Source organism: Mercenaria mercenaria, chromosome 12 (genome assembly GCF_021730395.1).
Source record: "Mercenaria mercenaria strain notata chromosome 12, MADL_Memer_1, whole genome shotgun sequence".
In the NCBI taxonomy this organism is placed as follows: domain Eukaryota; kingdom Metazoa; phylum Mollusca; class Bivalvia; order Venerida; family Veneridae; genus Mercenaria; species Mercenaria mercenaria.
The window spans coordinates 27,330,123-27,350,314 of NC_069372.1; the positions used below are offsets into that span (position 1 = coordinate 27,330,123).

At 34.7% G+C, this 20,192-nt stretch overlaps 2 protein-coding genes across 8 annotated transcripts in view; one reads left to right on the forward strand and one right to left on the reverse strand.

Annotated features, from left to right (window-relative positions):
* The window catches only part of LOC123533786 (glutamate receptor ionotropic, NMDA 2B-like), a 271,661-nt gene that overhangs the window by 22,991 nt on the left and 228,478 nt on the right, over window positions 1–20,192 (reverse strand). For all 7 annotated transcript variants that reach the window (XM_053519528.1, XM_045315655.2, XM_053519527.1 and 4 more), the window contains 3 exons: window positions 6,632–6,755; window positions 5,479–5,554; window positions 1,040–1,180 (listed from right to left, as the gene is read on the reverse strand). In XM_053519528.1, the coding sequence (XP_053375503.1) occupies window positions 1,040–1,180; window positions 5,479–5,554; window positions 6,632–6,755 (341 nt within the window). The remainder of the gene's footprint in view (window positions 1–1,039; window positions 1,181–5,478; window positions 5,555–6,631; window positions 6,756–20,192) is intronic.
* On the forward strand, window positions 11,904–14,582 carry LOC123531003 (uncharacterized). The gene is made up of 2 exons (XM_045311780.2): window positions 11,904–12,110; window positions 12,345–14,582. The coding sequence occupies exon 2, from the start codon at window positions 13,232–13,234 to the stop codon at window positions 14,186–14,188; it is 957 nt and encodes a 318-aa protein (XP_045167715.2). The 5' UTR covers window positions 11,904–12,110; window positions 12,345–13,231; the 3' UTR covers window positions 14,189–14,582.

Here is a 20,192-nt window from a genome sequence, read left to right on the forward strand (position 1 = left end):
GCAAATTTCTATCCATAATGTCTTCTCTTAAAACGATGATCTGTCCTTGTGAAAATCTAGAATATTATACAAGTTTTAAGAGTCAAGAGTGCCTTTAGGTGAAACAAGTAAGAATAAAAATTTCTAATTAGAAAGTAGCCGCTATGTAGAATCGTTTTGATTTCTAATTGCGGTAATAGTGAGGTTAACACAGTAAATGAGAGTATAAAATTAGTTGTTGTTTCTTCCGGCAATAATATGAAAACAAAATATTAAGCGCGCTGACAAAAGTGGTAATACTACAAATGTAGCCACATCATTATAATAGTACAATGTTGTTCTAAATTCACCAAATAGATATACGACAGTGACTTTCTCTCTACATTCAGAATAAATAATGAATATTGGTGCCCGAGTGTTTAATTTAACTACTACTCTGAACATTCCTATGATAGACCTGACACCTTTCCTTCTCTGTACGACATTTTTGAGCTGCCATATAAGAATATAGCAAGTACGGTTAACGCAAAAGTCGGTTTCTTTATCTTTCTCAACATGTGATTTAGAAATGTTTCCTTGAATAAAACGTCATAAGTATCATGAAGCTATTGAACCGTAAATATAAAAGGAACGTTTATACATTGAAACTTAAAAACAGCAGGGAAATATAATGCGGTTCACTTTTCCCTCTAACCTCGTTCAAATTCCATTTTCTCTCTAAGCTCTTTCCACACGCTATAGTCAAAATTATTTCATTCTCAAAACTCAATTTCTACTCTACAGTCAAAATCCATTTTCTCTCTAAGTTCATCTTTATGTTACAGTCAGATTTGACTTTCAAGAACTGCAATCATTGGGGAGGTTGTTGCAAAACTATTAATTTAAAAGACCTAATGCAAGATTCCGTGACATTTTTTCTGCTTTAGATATGTGACGCTTGTAATACAAATACATCGTTCAAAGACAAACAAAAACAGAAAAAGTAACTGAAAACTTAAATTTTAGAAATTCTTCAGCTGTCAAAATGTAATGAATTTGATCTATCTAGAACTAGACCTACTTTGCATGAAACAAAATAATCCTGCTTCTTGCTTTGACAAGTTTCTGAAGTTCTGTTTTAACATACTCTGTTTGACTGTCTGTAAGAAAACCATATTCTGTCTCTAATTCTTCAAGAACAATCGTGGCTATATTTGTAAACCTGAAAGAGAAAAAATATATTGATCATCTCACAATGCCCATTTATGACACTTTAGCAACAACAAAGATAAATGACGAAAGTGTAATATGAAGACTAACATACTTTGTTAATATTTTCTTTTTTTTCGCACATCTTAATTGAATAAATATAGATTAGCAACTCTTCTAATCTGACCGAATTTCGACACTTTTTGTAAATATTTCATGCCGACCGACTCTAGTGATTGACATAGCCCTTCTTTATTCTTTATAAACGTCACAGTCTTTAAAGAGCTGCAACCTTTTGTTAAATGTCTTTAACCTATATTGCGTTTAAGAAGTTTTGTCAATCCTTAATGATATTTAAGATATAATGTTTTAGTCATGTTTGATGCAAGAAAATATTAAGTTGTACAAACGGTGATGATATATGGCATTGATTTTCGTATATGATCAAAAGTGAAGTGCAAATATTTCATGATGAAAATGACACCAAAATACTAGAAAGACTGTGACGAATGTGGTAATGCTCAATACATGTGTACAGCAAAAACAAAACTGAAAACTGTTTAGAACCTGACACTACGCGACAACAGCTTTATTAGTGTCGTTTGGCCATTTTGTGTTTATATTTCTGATCGGTCTCGAAAGTTCTTCTCACAAATATTATGTTCATAGATACCCAATTCAAAATGGCTGCAAATTTATCTTTTGTCACGAATGTCAAGAATATCAAGTACTTCTGTATTGTATGCGTCAAATTGTAGGGTTTAGCTGCTTCCTTATTTATTTCATACTAAGTCTTTTATTTTTTATAGCACTGCATTTTAAAGCAGTAACAAGTTAAGACAAATTGACTTTTCCATGGAAAACATATGGAAACCGTTTCCCAACGGAACGCAAATTTCCCATGGGAATTTTCATGGGAACGATTTTTAAAGCAAATTTCTAAATACACGTTATATTCACTATTTATATTATTTAAATACCGTAACAAAATTTTCTAACAGAATTCCTTCAATTTAAGATTAATTAAAAAAAATCTCAAGGGGAATTCCAAATTACTCGAACAAATAATTCGCTTGCCTTTCTTTGTCACAGACAAATCACATCTAAATGGCGATTTAAAGCATTTCCTTGGTTTTGTAATATTTAATAGTTTTCTTTAATTTAATCAGGATCTAACTCTGTTATCATATGATAGGCAAATATTTCAGATGTGTTAGCATTTGAAAATTTTCTCATTTTTCACATATTTATCAGAACTGGATTTTCACAATGATATTCTGGGTTTAATGTCTAAACTAATTTACAAGCATTTGCTGAGTGAGTATATATGTGTTGTGTTTCTTTCTGCTGAGGGCTGACTTGCTTCTGTAAAATAAAAGACTTTGAAATGGATCGAACTTTGAACTGCAGTCTCTGATTTTTTTACAGTTTATAAAGAATAAAGAAGGAGAAAATATTTCGTGTAAAAGATGGAACAGATAAATATCAAACATATTAACATGATTAAACACAAAATAAAAAATAAAATATCAAAACTTGTTTCGCTTGTATTATAATACTGATCAAGAAAACAATTATCCTTTTCAACAAAATGGGATAAAAAATTTCCTAGGAATTCTGATTACGTTTTAACAGAATTATGTCATCAGAAATCTTGTCACAAATAATAACAAACAAGAAACAGATGCACACTGCAATGCTTCAAAAATTACTTGTGACATAAAGTGGCTTCGCTCTGGTATCAGCGCAGCCTTCTAAACATGAAGATTTTTGTTGACAGTACACAAGATGCAGCGTTTATTTGGTTTCTTTCATCTCATATTTTTATAATTTTATAAATTGATATTTAATGAATTAGTGCTTTAGCGTCATCGTGCCATGATTATAAAAAGAAATGATTTTAGTTTCTCAGCAACAATTAGGAAATTTCGAACCGACCTCTATACCAAAATTTAAAGTGTCTGGTGGCTGCTATTCTATGAACTTTTTAGGTTGGTTTTTCCTTTGAGTATATTTGTAATGTGCCATTACCGCTTGTACTGAATCTACGGCAATAGGTAAATGGAACGTACCTACCTCACGAGCGCCTATTCTAAATTCTTCTTTTATCGTTATATTATTGTAACTTTGCACCTGGCTATGTACGCGTAATTCAGATCGAACTTTTTTCATCTCGGTGCATACTTTTACAGTTTGTTATACAAAGTCGTTTCACTTACATTGCTCATCTTCTCTTCTGATTATGTCCATTATAAAAAGAGACTATGAAATTTGAAGTATACATAGTTTACGTATCGCATTTTATTAAATTGTATGGTCACGCCTGGTAAACTACAGAGCTACCTCTTTAAGAGTTATACGGTAAACGGCTCTGTCGCAACTTCCGAGGTAGTGCACGTCGCGATAAAAGAACATCAACAAAGGTGAATGTCATCATGTTTTTTGCATTTTTACAAGCAGTGTATCAAATATCAAAAATCGGGGAATGGTAGGCGATGTAGACATGATTTAACTTTACAGAGAACTTTTAGCTTGCTAATTCATTCTTAATTTGTGGTCGTGGTGATGTTTACCAACAAGCTGATTTTGCAGTAAATTTGGCCATTTCGTCATGAAAGCACTTTCATTGTCAAATATTTACATTTTAACTAATATTAAGAAGCAAACCGATTAGGCGTGAGATAGCTGTAAAATATACAATACATTTGGAAATAAAATAAGTACCGAAAATAGTTCGGGAGTAAAATTATTCACTTTTTATTGAGAGAGATAGCTCTGTCGTGAAGGAGATAGTCATGTCGCTAAGAGATAGCTCTGTGTTGCATGAACAGAGCTCTGTGTTCATAATTTAAACGTTTTAATATTTACTTTGGGTTGTCCTCATTTGAAATAATATAAAGTTACTGTTCCATTTGATATACATATGTATGAATTTTCCAAGTATTGTTTTGATAAAGATTTTTCATGAGGTTATAATTGTAAATTTTGAATAGTTGTACATTCTGTTTACTTTTTGCTCAGGTGAGTTATTGTGATCACTCGATGTCCGTCGTAAGTCGTCTGTCTGTCAACTTTTAGCTTGTGTATGCAATAGAAGCGGTATTTTTCAATTTATCTTCATGAAATTTAGTCAAAATTGTTGTCTTGTTTAAATCTAGGTCCAGTAAGAAAATGCATGTATTATCTGAGGTCAAAACTAGACCACTAGGTCAAATTAAAGAAATACCTTATCTATGCAATAGGAACTGCATTTTACACTTTATCTTTATGAAATTTGATGAGATTGTTTGTCTGGATAAAATCTAGGAAAAAAATTTGAATATGGGTTAACTGGAATAAAAAGCTAGGTCACCTGGTTAAATGAAAGGAAAGCTTTGAATATGTGATAGAGGCTGAAGTTTTTCGTTTGATTTTCATGAAATTTGGTCAGAATGATTATCTTGATGAAATCTAGGTTGCCTTGATGAGATCTAGGTCAACTTTTAACATGAGTTATCTAGGATCAAAAACTAGGCCACTAGGAAAAATAAAAGCAAAAAATGTATTTGCAATTGGAACTGTATTTTATACCGGGCAAATGCGATGCTGGCGATTTATCAAAAAAAAATGAAAATGCGCGAATTAAAGCCCGCGCGAAACTGCCTTTTTGGCTCTACAAACTCATTTAATATATACAATCAGTCAAGTTAAATTTGATGAGGATTTTCTACATTTCAATTTTAGCACCTGAAAATAAACTAATTCAGTGGAAGATGCTCGTCGGATATCTTTAAAGGAAACTGTTCATACAGCATGTTGCCGTCACGTCAACATTCAATTAGACTTCGTTTCAATTTACTTCGAAATTTAGAAAATCATCTAATCAAGAATCTATAAAAAGATATTGCAGTTTGAAAATTTGGAGAACTAGAGTTTCATGAGTTTTATTTGATGTTGCCATGGAAACAATTGCTGTCATTTATATTAAATGTTGAAATGTTCGCACATTTTTCAACTTTATGCCTTTTTTTGAAAATACTTCATTTAAATATATCTAGAAGACAAAATGCACATTAGAAAATTCATTACAGTTCATTATTGATAAAAAAAAATATGCAAGTACATTTTATATAGAAATACTATTACAATATTGTAATATGTACTAAATATAATTTTTTTTTTTTACTTATAATAATATTAAATAATATTTTCAACTTAAAATAATTATCATTATAATTATCATCATAATTATTATTACAACTACTATATTATCATGATCATCATCATCGAAATTTGTTTTGTATGCATAATATAAAGAAAGTTCTACTTTACCTTGGTTTTGTCGTATAACCTTGCTGAATACTTGTTAGGTTTACCATCAATTCCATACATTGAATAAAATCTTCACCTTAAAAATAAAATATGCAAAGAGTAATAAATTTATAGATTAGACTTTATATAACATTTTGACACGATCCCATTTCAACATGTACATATTTTGTTTTGGCACTCTGGTGCTTGCACTTAGATCTGTCTTTTTAGAATCTAAAAATAATCATGAGCGGCAAAATGATTCTTAATTGAACTTACAAAAACATTTCCATAACGCAGCGAGAACAGTTTCCAGTTCGATATTTTATTGTTTATGACATGGAAAATATTACTACTCTGGAACAAATATTTCATTGATGCGTTTTCTAAAGCATTTCTTATATAGCGTAGTAGTTAGTATACTTTCTTTGTACATTTCTATATTAACTTGTGTACCTAATTTCTTCACAAATTAAGTAAAAGTCACTCTTTTGTACTATTACTATACTGTAATATCATTGGTTGCCAATGTCCTTCTTTAAAATGTGTGCTCAAGATTTATCAGCTATGAAGTAGCTTTTTTTTATACTTTATTAATTCTATCCTTCATAGCAGACGTCCTAAACGTCACGTGACATGTTTATTACAATCATGAAAACACAATAAAACAGATTAAATTTATCAAGTTCAAATGCCCAATGTGCACAACAATGAGATAAAAAAATATTAGGAAAACAAATATAATAATTGTATTTTTCTCCTCGAAATACTGTATATTAATTTATCGACATTTGTATGATAAATTGTACGACAATGGTTCTGAAATCCTGAAATAAAACATATTGATATCATACAATTATTGCATGATTTACATAGGAAGATATGAAATTTATTGTCCCGGAAAAAAAGCAATATTAGCAGAGGGCAACTATTGCATTAAAATTCTGATTCTGTCCAACAACTCGTAGGTTATTTGCGAAAGTGTTATCAAATACAAACCTTTTCAGATCTTGGTTAATTTTATTCATTATAATTTGACGTCTCAACTTGCTTATGATGTCACACTTTAACGTTATTGATGAATCGTATCTTTGCAACTTCGGTATCACAAATCACGTGACTCTGATTAGACCAATGAAAAGGACTATAAATAATTAGCTTTAATAATAATTACCCATATCACGCATGGTTACAATGGAAAATTCCGTCCAGTTATATCTTTCCATCAGTAAAATCATAGCCTCGCACTCGTGGTAAATTGTAGGAGCAAGTTGTAGCACTAATCGTTCCTGGTCACTCTAAAATGAAAATAGTAATGATACAAGATATTGAAAATGGTATAGATGTGACACAAATATTCAAAAATTTTGGCTTGAACTAATCATGAATAAACATGAATTTACACAACATGCACATGCAACAAATGAGCATATTTTGGTCACATTAATTCCGATGCGTTTATTGCCCATAACATCACTCACACTGGATTACAATGTAACTGACCTAAATATCATTGCCGCCAAATGCCATACTATCACCCCGCTTCATTTGCCACTGTATCTCTCACACTTGTTTTACTAGCGGCAATATTACTCCCACTTGGTAAATTTGCCGCAATATAGCAAGCACGGGGTTTACAATGCTACAACATGTAATCCTACTTAGTTCAAATTGGCGAAATATAAATTATGTTGGATTTAATGGCGACAATATCACTCTCGTTTGGTTTATAACATATACTGTGTTTGTTCCCAACTAACATATAACATTCTGCAAGTCCCTTTACTATGTGACCACTAATGTTATCCAGGCTTTAGAAAAAATTCATTTTTAAAAAATTACTTAAAAATATAGAAATAAGTGCAGATACATAATTTTGATTTAACAATGTTATGTTTTTTTTTTCGTTTATGATTTGAATGTGGAGTACATTTGACAAACGTCTACACAAACTTTTACAGAACAGTGCTTTGTTAAACTGTATAGAATTTTCAATCTTCTTAACTCATAGATTTGTTTTAGGTAAAACATACACCATTTGGGATTACTTTGACAATTTTCTTCCTTCAGCTGAACACGTAATTTTTTTTTCAAAAGTCATATTTTGCCACAGCACAGATAAAACATAAGCTGCTAGCAAATTATCTTGTCTGAAACTGACAGGTATTGTAACGAAACATTGTCATTTATCAATTTTCTGTCAAAAACAGGATGTTTTCCAAAACGAAGACGTAACTCTACAAATATGGGACTTCCGTTCTTGTCTGAATGTTTTCTGCAAGGCATTTTTCCTAGAAGGAACTGTTTTAAGCACGAAGATCACTCTTAAAAGCAAAAACACATTAAAATTTAATATAATCTAGTTCACTGATTTGCTGCTTCATTTCAAGGAAAGCACATATAACCATGTAACGCAAAAACAAAAAACAAAATTATGAACTGTTCATTCTAAAAAGATTCTCTATATTTATACTGCTCTTTAGACATTTTTCTGATTATGATATTCATACGAAATAAATGTCTTTGTATCCCCGTATAAAACCCTTTTACCACTCCGCCTTAAACTTAAAACGCCCAACAAAACTGAAAAAAATGAATGTTCTTTCTTTTTTCAAATTCTTTTTTTCTATATTGTTTCTCAGTATTCCCCTCCCGTGCCCCTAATACAACCCAATTCTAAAGTATATTTTCACTTTTTCATGTTTCTCTGTACTGTATCTTAGTATCCGCCCATCCCAAAGTATATAACATGCTCATTTATTCTTTAAACTGTGTTTCATTTATTGTTTCACTGTAACACCCACACCCGCTTGAAAGTTATTTTTGACACGCCCCTTCCAATCAATATATTGTGTTTCTTTTTTGTTTTATCACCCCATCCCACTGATAGTAAAATAATAAATAAAAATATTTTTCTATTACGTCTGCTCTTCATATTCCCGAACCGTCGAGAGTGCTGTACTTCCGACAGATGTTGATGTATGTATAAGAACATTTCTGCAACTACTGAACTGAATTACTTTGTCATATCGAAAGATAACAATAAGAGACAGCACGAGTTATAAAATACGTCAATTCATTTTGATATATTACAGATTAATCTCCATTTTAAACAAGAGGGTTATGATGACCCTGGATCGCTCACCTGAGTAATATGAGCTAAATGTTTCAAATGTCAAACTGATGATAAAATATTAAGAACGTCAGTAGGTCACATTCATGGTCAATGAAATTCAGTTTTACGATTTGTGTGCAAAACTGTGTATGTCATCAAAATTTCAAGGTTGTATATTAAAAAGCAAGGAAGTAGGTCAGTAGGTCAAGGTCACAGTCAAGTGACATCATATAACGTGGGGTCATCAGGTAATTATAATTAAACAGTCTTGGAAATAGGATCAGATGATTTTTTAAGTATTTTTCCTATATAACTCACATAAAAACTAAGTGACCCCAGGGCGGGGCCTCTTTTAACCCCAGGGGCATAATTTGTATAATTTTGGTGGAGGACTACTAGACAATGCATCATACCAAATATCAAAAGCCTAGGTCGTATGGTTTCAGACAAGAAGATTTTTAAAGCTTTTTCCTATACAAGTCTATATAGAACTTGGGACCCCCAGGGCAGGGCCTCTTTTCACCCAAGGGGTACAATTTGAATAATTTTGGTTGAGGACCGTAAGACAATGCTACAAACCAAATAGCAAAGGTCTAAGTGTTGTGGTTTTAGACAAGAAGATTTTTAAACTTTTTTTTCCTATATAAGTCTATGTAAAACTTGGGACCCCCGGGGCGGGACCATTGTTGACCCTAGGTGGATAATTTGAACAGTCTTGGTAGAGGACCACTAGATGATGCTACATACCAAATATCAAAGCCCTAGGCCATGTGGTTTTGTACAAGAAGATTTTCAAAGTTTTCCCTATATAAGTCTATATAAACCATGTTACCCCCGGGGCTGGGCAATATTTGACCCTAGGGGGATAATTTGAATAATCTTGGTAGAGGACAACTAGATGATGCTACATATCAAATATCAAAGTTCTAGGCCATGTGGTTTTGTACAAGAAGATTTTCAAAGTTTTCCCTATGTAAGTCTATATAAACCATGTGACCCCGGGGCGGGACCATATTTGACCCTAATGATAATTTGAATAATTTTGGTAGAGGACTACTAGATGATGCTTCACACCAGATATCAAAGCCCTAGGCCCTGTGGTTTTGGACAAGAAGATTTTTCCTTTCGGTTGCCATGGCAACCAGAGTTCTGCATGGAATTCAATTCTTTGAACAATTTTGAAAGGGGGCCACCCAAGGATCATTTCTGTGAAGTTTGGCGTAATTCTGCCCAGTGGTTTTCAAGAAGAAGATTTTTTTAGAAATTGTTGACGGACAACGGACGACGCACGACTGACGACGGACGACGGACATCAAGCGGTCACAATAGCTCACCTTGTCACTTCGTGACAGGTGAGCTAAAACGATATGAGCCGCGTCATGGGAAAACCAACATAGTGCGTTTGCGACCAGCATGGATCCAGACCAGCCTGCGCATCCGCGCAGACTGGTCAGGATCCATACTGTACGCTAATGGTTTCTCTAATTGCAATAGGCTTTCAAAGCGAACAGCATGGATCCTGACCAGACTGCGCGGATGCGCAGGCTGGTCTAGATCCATGCTGGTCGCAAACTCACTATATTGGATTCTCATGGTGTGGCTCATATAGTTTAATTGTAGGGGATATATGGTCAGAATGCGCTCTTCTTAAAAGTTTCATTTTTCGACAGATAGTTGTGACTCTTGTTTCAAATGTCTTTGTAAAGGATTTGCTTATGAAAGAAGTCTGCACAAATGAAATTGTTACGAAAAGACAAAAAGATAATGTTAATGTACACACGTGTAATTGCGTACAGCGGTATGAACTACATACCCATTTCAGTATAACATTGTAGTATGCTGTCTATATTAGATTTTCTACTTTACATATGTGACCCTGGGTTGTCACATGTTTATGTCTTTCGGTATCATAAAGTCCTTTCAATTTTCCTATCATAGAATTCAGCTACAGCTGGTGCTAGGTGCATCAGGGGTGTTGCACATTCCATTATCTCTCATTAACAGACTCATTCGAACCGTGTCTACTATTGTCTAGGTTGGTTGCGTTCTATCCTTCTAAAAGATCTTAAAGATTTTATTATTGTTAGTTTATTTCTTTTTCTTCAATAAGCGATGAAAAGGGCTACATGTGACTTTTGCTAAAATTGGTCCTCAAATAAATAAAATATGAATTAATAAAATACAAAACTAAGGGGAAAACAAACAGAAATTTAGCCTTTAGCTGTTACGAAAACCGTAAAAAGCCTCTTGTATATTCCTTAATCTACCCGAGAAGCATCAAATGGTATAGATTTTTCGACTGAAGTGGCATATAATTGTACGGAGACATAATTTTCGATCCTCTCCTGCAAAAGAGTTCACGAAAAAAGTTCTCTACGACTGAAGTTTTTTTTTTCACAATCAAATGTTAGGGGGTAGAGAAAAATATTTTGTTAACTTGATTCGCCATTTTACGACGATGATGATGCAATTGTTTTGTAACGTAGACTACACATAGATAAGCATTTTGTTATATGATGCATTTGAATCAACGCGATGTTGATTTTTTTATTATGCTCAATTTCTTTAAAAAAATCATTACTTAATCTTATCACTGTGTCAAATGCATGGCAAATAAGTAATAACCTTGCGATACGGATGGAGTACGAGTGGAAATTTCAACATTTAATCTCAAATACCGTCTATATTATATCTTTCATGATATATTATTTCGTGCTTAAAGAAAAACTCTTGGACTTATTTTGAAATAAAAAAGACAAGTACAAATGTAATCTAATATCTCTAGTATGTAAAGGTTATACCAATTTGGATTATCAGAATGTTTTTCAGGTTTCTGTCTATTGCTTCGGAATCAAAAGTGTCAAAAATGCATGGTTCAGAATAACACAACATTCCAGAAAATTGTTCCTGTATGAAACTGACAGATACCGTAACGGATTAGTGACATTTATCAATTTGTAGTCAAAAACAGAAAATTCTACAACATAAACGTTAATATGTATTGCTGCCTAGAATTGATCGAAAATATTTTCTGCGTGAAATAGACATTATTATTTAAACAAATTACTTTTATCAAGAGGATTATATTATTTTATGTCTGGGCGTGCGATAAAATATCAAGTTTTCTTTCTCTCTCTTTTGATTTAGGTTTATTTGTAAATAGTATCAACTTCATGCCTTGAAATACTTTTGATTCTAATTTTTCATTTTTTTCACTTCTGTATGGCAAAGTATGCGTTGATTTAAACATCTGACCCCGTGTTCACAAAACATTTTCAGTGTCAGTTGAGTTTGATAATGAAACTTTATTTGTCATTGTTAGAAACATAAATGTAGTTTCTAATATTTATTGTATCTGACGCTATTTATTTGACGTCTGTTTGGCGTCTTCAGCCACGTGATAATTTGCGGCGTTCATTGACGTCAACGTCATACTTGTTTATACTTCCGCCCAGACTTTGAAACGTTAACTGAACTGAACGTTAACTGTGGACATTAATTATTCTGATGAGACTTGATGAGTAAGAGACCAAATTCGGTAACTAAATACTGTTAATTTATTCAAAGCGTAATTATTGAACTCGAAGTTATGATATTGAATTTGTTAAATAACATAAATGAATATATAGACTTTAAATTTATTTTCTGAATGATTGGATAGTGCAAGCTTTGTTGATGTGAAGTATGTTCAAAAGTACATCTGTTGTTTATATGAGTATATGTATAATTGGTGAGCGTTGTATGAATGTTGTTTGTATGTTTTTATTTGCAGAGAATCGCTATATCTAGAGAAATAAAAGAGTAAAGGCGCATCTCTCGTTTAGTCACTGAGTTGATCCAAGTCCCAGAACAATTCTCGAATCGTCGAATAATCGAATGCTCGAATCCAGCGGTTGATGTAGATCCACTGAAGAAACAGTGACGATACCATTGGATACAAGATGACAGACTCTGAAAACAAAACCTTTCAAGGACTTAAGCGGTCAAGGTCAGCACAATGTGCACAACTGACGAAACTGTATAAGGAGTTGGAGCAATACATGATTTCTCATGATAATGATGATCTTGTTGAAAACTTGTATGTGAAACTGTGCGATAAATTCAACGCTTTCAAGAACATACATTTAGAGTGCCTAGACTTATGTGACGAACCCGCCGATTGTGAAAATCTAGAACAATCCTATGAGTGTTATCATAATAATTTCACAGAGTTTCAGGAGAGATATGAACAATGGAAGTCATCGAACCAGTATAATGAAAATGACGAAATTTGTAGCAATGCGTCATCAACGTGTAAAACGAAACTTGCGAGTTCCAAAGCTAAACGTTTGATTGCTGAGCAAAAGTTAAATTCTCTTAGAAAAAAAACACGAGCTTGAACTGGCGCGCAAAGAAATAGAAATTAAACAGCAAGAACTTGAATATCAGTGTGAATTAGAGCAAGCGCGTATTGAAGAATCGGTCTGGCACGAGGCATTGGAGGAAGAAACTGGTGAGCACGTGCAAGATTCGTCATATGTGAAGCAGACGACAGTAAATGATTTCACTTCCGGTCATGAACAGTCTGATAAGAACATAAGAAGTGCACACGACGACTGTGTAATTATAAATACACCTAACAACACTCATTTGGTAACGGAGCAACGTAAGAATGGATCAATGAATCAGAATGCACATCCATCTGAGAATGTAGTCACGAGCGTTTTGAGAAATACAGACACTAATGTTTTGAGAAATACAGACACTAGCATAGAATCAGCTTTTCAGTTGCTGGCAAATACGTTACAAGAAGGATTCAACTTACCAAAGCCGGAGCTCCTGAGATTCAGCGGTTCAACATTGGAATACTGCAAATTTGTGAATAACTTTGAAACAAACATTGACTGTAAAGTTCGTGACGACAGGTTACGACTTAGTTACTTGATACAATACTGTGACGGAGAGGCAAAGAGTGCAATAGAAGACTGTGTACTACTGAGTCCAAGTGAAGGTTATAAACGAGCAAGAGACATTTTGTACTCACGGTACGGTAGGCCACATAACATTGCTAGAACTTATGTAGATAAAATTGTTAATGGTCATTCCTTAAAGGCGTCTGACACTAATGGTCTTTCAGATTTAGCACTTGAGATGAGAAAATGTGAAATTACTTTGTCTCAGTTAGGATTTAAGTCAGATATAGATAACACAGACAACTTACGTCGCATTGTTAGACGTTTGCCTATGCACGTCCGCGGTAAATGGGTAGATATTGCACACTCAATTACTGAGTCTGGTAGGGAACCGGGCTTTTCAGATCTAGTGAAATTTGTAGAAGAAAAGGCTCGAATCGCCACTTCCCTATATGGCCTTGACCTTGCAAATGAGAAGAGTCATGGTAAGATTGTTGAAGATCGAACCTTTAAGTCAAAGCCAAGTCCTGCACCTCGTAGAAATAATGCTGTCAGTTTTGCTACGAATAGTGCAGTAAACAATTCTATGTATAAGCCGTCACGTAAGTGCTATTGTTGTTCAGGTAGTTGTAAAGATTTAGCTTCATGTACGAAATTTACAGCCATGAATTTAAATGACAGGGAACAGTTTGTAAAAAAAACAGACTTTGTTTCAATTGTTTAAAGGGCAAACATTTTTCTAACGTTTGTAGAAAACCTACTGGGTGCAATGTAACAGAATGTAAATCTAGACACCACTTTCTTTTACATAGTTGGGTAGATAGTAAATCTGATCACACAAATCAACAATCCGTCGTAAATTGCGCAACTAAAAGCGGATCTTGTGTGAAGAACTGTTTAGGTATAATACCTGTACTTGTTAGAGGTAAAAGTGGGACATACTGCAAGACTTATGCTTTGCTTGACGAGGGAGCTGACCAGACATTATGTGATGAACGCTTGTTGAAAATGCTGAACCTAACCTCTAAACCTGTGACGTTCAAGATGTCTACAGCAAGCTCTTCCGGTATTATCGTCGAAGGACAGGAAGTTGAGCTGCACGTGCAACCGGCGTCAGGTGGTAACGACTTTTACGTTGAGAAAAGTTTGGTCAGTAAAATCTCTTCCAGTATCAACTAGATCTGCTGCGAGAAACGCTGACATCAGAGATCTACCATATTTATATAAGATAGAAATCCCTGAAATCGACTCTAGCTCTGTGATGCTTCTTATTGGAACAGATGCACCACAGGCACATATACCCTTAGAAGTGCATTCAGGCCGCCATGATCAACCCTACGCCATTAAAACTCAACTAGGCTGGGCAGTGCGTGGACCTGTTACAGACACTACAACACAGAAATCAGCTAATGTAAATTTTCAGCAGTCAGCTGATGTATTGTTACAACAACAACTTGAGAAAATGTGGACTACGGACTTTGATGACAAAGTGAAAGTAGAAAGAAATTCAATGTCTCTAGAAGACAAGAAAGCTTTAAACACTATGAACTCTTCGTTGAGATATGAAAATGGACATTACAAACTGAAATTACCATGGCGTGACGAGAAAGCAGTAATGCCTAACAACTTGACTCTTGCGCATGCGCGACTCGAACATTTGAAGAGGAAGTTAGCACGAGATCAAGAGCTGCATAAAATGTACACAGCATCAGTAACTGACTATATCCAGAAAGGACATGCACAGGAAGTAACACACATTGAATCTGATAGTAACCGCGTGTGGTACTTACCCCATCATCCTGTGACGAATCCTAAAAGCCCGGAAAAGTGAGAGTTGTATTTGACTGTGCCGCCAAATACAAAGGAATTTCCCTAAATAGTCAACTTCTACAAGGACCCGACTTTATGAACAGCTTGGTTGGCGTTTTAATCAGATTTCGTCAAGAGCCCGTTGCTATAGCAGCCGACATCGAGGCTATGTTTCATCAGGTCCGTGTCGAAGATTTAGATTGTGATGCCCTACGGTTTCTATGGTGGCCTGAAGGGGACATGACTCAACAACCTAGATGCTATAAGATGCTGGTTCACCTATTTGGCGCGACCTCATCCCCAAGTTGCACAGCATATGCATTAATACGAACAGCGACGGATAACGCACATATGTATAAACCAGAGGTAATCAACACCGTTAAAAGGAACTTTTACGTTGACGACTGCTTAAAATCAGTTTCTTCTGATGAGAAAGCAATCGAGTTAGCCGCAGACTTACAGTCATTGTTAAGGAGAGGAGGATTTCGTCTGACGAAATGGCTCAGCAATAAGAGAGATGTCGTTGAATCTATCCCAGAGTCAGAACGAGCGCCATCTATAATGAATCTTAGCAAGAGCGACAGTTTGCCAGTAGATCGTGCCCTCGGTGTTCAGTGGAATGTAGAGAAAGATGAACTCAAATTTAAAGTGAAAGTAAGTGAAAAGCCAATAACAAGACGTGGCATCCTTTCCATCGTCAGTTCCATATTCGATCCCCTTGGACTGGTAGCACCAGTAACTCTACGTGCAAAAGCTATAGTACAAAACCTATGTAGACAGAAGCTTTCATGGGACGATCCTATCCCTGAAAAAGATACGTACGAGTGGAAACAATGGTTAGATACTCTTCCATATTTAGAATCTGTCTCTGTGAGAAGATGTTTTAAACCACAGGACTTTGGAACCTTAAAGAATGTCCAGCTACATGTATTCTGCGACAGTTCTCAACTTGGTTACGGCGCATGCGTGTACTTGAGATTAAAAGATGAAAAGAACCTGATTTCATGCTCTCTGGTTGCTGGAAAATCACGACTAGCGCCAATAAAACAGACATCTATTCCAAGACTTGAACTTTCAGGAGCAGTTGTCGCTTCCCGGCTTTATACGCTAGTAGCAGACGAACTAGAAATAGACATTGACAGTGTGACATTCTGGACAGATTCTATGATTATCCTTGGATATATTAAAAACGAAACCCGGAGATTCAAAACCTTTGTTGGAAATAGGGTAAGTGAAATTCATGATGTGACGTCACGAGACCAATGGAGACACGTAGATACGGCTTCCAATCCAGCAGACGTCGCTTCTAGAGGAATGCATGCCAGTGATTTTAAGACAATGAAATTTTCGATGCATGGACCTGAATTCCTTCAGAAAGATGAAAGCCATTGGCCAAGCCACCTAACTAAACCTGAATTAGACGACGACGACACTGAGCTGAAAAAAGAGGTTGTCGTCAACACAACTAGTGCAGTTGAAACCATTCAAAGTATAATAGATAGATACTCCAGTTGGACGAAGCTGAGAAGGGCCGTTGCTTGGTTACTAAGATATAAGGCATACTGCAGACGTAAACACGTAAACCACACCTTGGGACTGAGTGAAGGTGACTTAAGCACCAATGAACTCAACATGGCGGAACATACCATATTAGCGTTGGTTCAACGTACGTCGTTTACCGATGAGAGAATATGTCTACAAAATGGGAATTCTGTAAGAAAAGACAGTTGTTTAGCATCTTTGAACCCGATTATACACCATGATCTGATCAGAGTACAAGGACGCTTACAATGCGAATATCCCAGTAAATATCCAGTCGTACTACCTAGCAAACACCATGTAACAAAACTAATAATAAAACATATCCACGAACATAATGGTCACGTTGGAAAAGAGCATGTACTTTCTATGTCACGTGAGAAATATTGGATTCTACACGGACCTAGCGCAGTGAAGAGTATTTTGAGAGGTTGCATCCCATGCAGACGACAACATACACCGTTAATGACCCAACAGATGGCGCCCTTGCTTGACGAGCAGACGACACCGGATATGCCACCATTTTCCCATATTGGAATCGATTATTTCGGACCATTTATTGTGAAGACAGCTCGTGCACGAGAAAAGCGTTATGGTTGTATTTTCACGTGCCTAACGTCGCGTGCGGTACATTTTGAAATTGCTCACAGTCTATCTACTGATTCCTTCATATCTGCCTTTCAACGCTTTCAAAGTCGACGTGGACGCCCACGGAAAGTCTTCAGTGATAATGGAACCAATCTTGTTGGAGGTGAAACTGAACTACGAAAATCATTGCAGCTATGGAACCAGTCCAAACTCAGTGGATTTTTTGCTCAGAACGACATTGAATGGCATTTCAACCCTCCGAACGCAAGCCATATGGGAGGAGCATGGGAACGTTTAATTCGTTCTACTAGAGTTATATTGAAATCTCTCGTCCGAGAACAACTACTTAACGACGAGCAGCTGCTTACATTAATGGCTGAAACAGAGAAAATACTAAATGACAGACCTTTGACACCCGTTAGCAGTGATCCCAGAGACCCACCAGCATTAACGCCGAGTATGCTACTGCTAATGAAATCAAACCAGTGCTTACCTGTTGGTATCTTTAAGAAGCAAGATATATACGCAAAACGGTGGTGGAGACAAGTGCAGTATCTCGCAGATGTATTTTGGAAACGATGGTTGAGAGAATACTTACCACTACTTCAGAAACGTCAGAAATGGCAACGTAAAACTGTAAACCTGAAGAAAGATGATGTAGTTCTTGTTGCCGTTGACAACGTTCCCAGAGGACAGTGGCCACTAGCCCGAGTGGTTGACGTGAATCTTGGTAGAGATGGCCTAGTTAGAAGCTGTGTGATCAGAACTAAATCAGGTCAATTGATTAGGCCAGTTACTAAACTGTGTCTTCTTGAGGCTTCAATGTAAATTTGATCCTAACTTTTTTCGAAGCTAAATAATAATTATAACAAACAAGTAAGAGCCAAGTTTTGTTGTACAAATTGTTATAAATGCGCTACTTAGGAATTGTCTTTATGAAGCGTAGATAATTGTTTTTGGTTAGATTTCGCGCACCTTGCATAGATTAACTAATTACGTGAAATATGTCATCAACTTAAGAATTATTGATTATTGATAAAGCATGGAAGTGTAATTTTTTGAAAAGTTTATTTGTTATGAAATGTATGTAATTTCATAGTGGGGACTGTTAGAAACATAAATGTAGTTTCTAATATTTATTGTATCTGACGCTATTTATTTGACGTCTGTTTGGCGTCTTCAGCCACGTGATAATTTGCGGCGTTCATTGACGTCAACGTCATACTTGTTTATACTTCCGCCCAGACTTTGAAACGTTAACTGAACTGAACGTTAACTGTGGACATTAATTATTCTGATGAGACTTGATGAGTAAGAGACCAAATTCGGTAACTAAATACTGTTAATTTATTCAAAGCGTAATTATTGAACTCGAAGTTATGATATTGAATTTGTTAAATAACATAAAATGAATATATAGACTTTAAATTTTATTTTCTGAATGATTGGATAGTGCAAGCTTTGTTGATGTGAAGTATGTTCAAAAGTACATCTGTTGTTTATATGAGTATATGTATAATTGGTGAGCGTTGTATGAATGTTGTTTGTATGTTTTTATTTGCAGAGAATCGCTATATCTAGAGAAATAAAAGAGTAAAGGCGCATCTCTCGTTTAGTCACTGAGTTGATCCAAGTCCCAGAACAGTCATTTATATCTAAATAACATGTTTAAAACTAAATTTTAAGTTAATAACTATTTGCAAATTATTTTTTAGTACTGATGCTCAGTTTCAGTCGGAATTAAGTCTTTAAGTTTTAGTAAAATTGATATTAAAATTTTAAACTCAAACTCAGCTGAGACCCAAAAAATGTTTTGTGAACACGGAGTCTAGTCATTTTGCAATCGGTTTAGTTTTGCTGTAAAATCTTATAAACCTAAATTTATTCCTAAAAATCTTAAATTATTCAGCGGCATAAAGGACTAAGCCCCAAAGCAATGTCCAATGTTGTTGTTTTTTTTTATATAGCGTAGTTATATCATAAAACGTAAATAGACAGTAATATTTCTGTCATGATATTATCCGTTTTCTTTCTTTTCTTCTGACAACGATGTTTTAACAAAGCATCTCGACAATCTCACTTGCATACTAACGTTTCCAAAGATAACTCTAAAAGCATTCTACTTATAAATTCCAGACGAATATACATTCTACATTTTTATGTATAATAGTTTTAGGGAATAATTTCTTTTTTGCAAGAACTATAAGTAAGTTATGAAATATTGTGATAAAGGCTTTCAAAACTTCAAAATATTTCAATTTACCATGCGTCAATTTCATGGGAAAAAACATATTCTCCTTAAAAAATGTCGTTTATATATATATATTCTACATTTTTATGTACAATAGTTTTAGGGAATAATTTCTTTTTTGCAAGAACTATAAGTAAGTTATGAAATATTGTGATAAAGGCTTTCAACACTTCTAAATATTTCAACTTACCATGCGTCAATTTCATGGGAAAAAAACATATTCTCCTTAAAAAATGTCGTTTATAAATTAAAGTCTGTTTCATATGATTTATTTATATTGACTTTGCTGCTTTCATGGTCAGTAAATGCTTTTAATCTGAAAAAGACGGGATTCAGATTTACAATATTTGAAAGCCGAAGATGTCCTCAAATACCTTTATAATTCTGCAATTAAAGGCCCTCAAATACTGGAGTCGTCAAAGAAATGTTGGAATAACCAGGTGAAAATTCTTAGATTATATGAACTATAGTATTTTCCTCAAAACTCGAGGACGAGGAATAATATCTATTTAGACACTCTTAAATTTTGACTGATGACTGA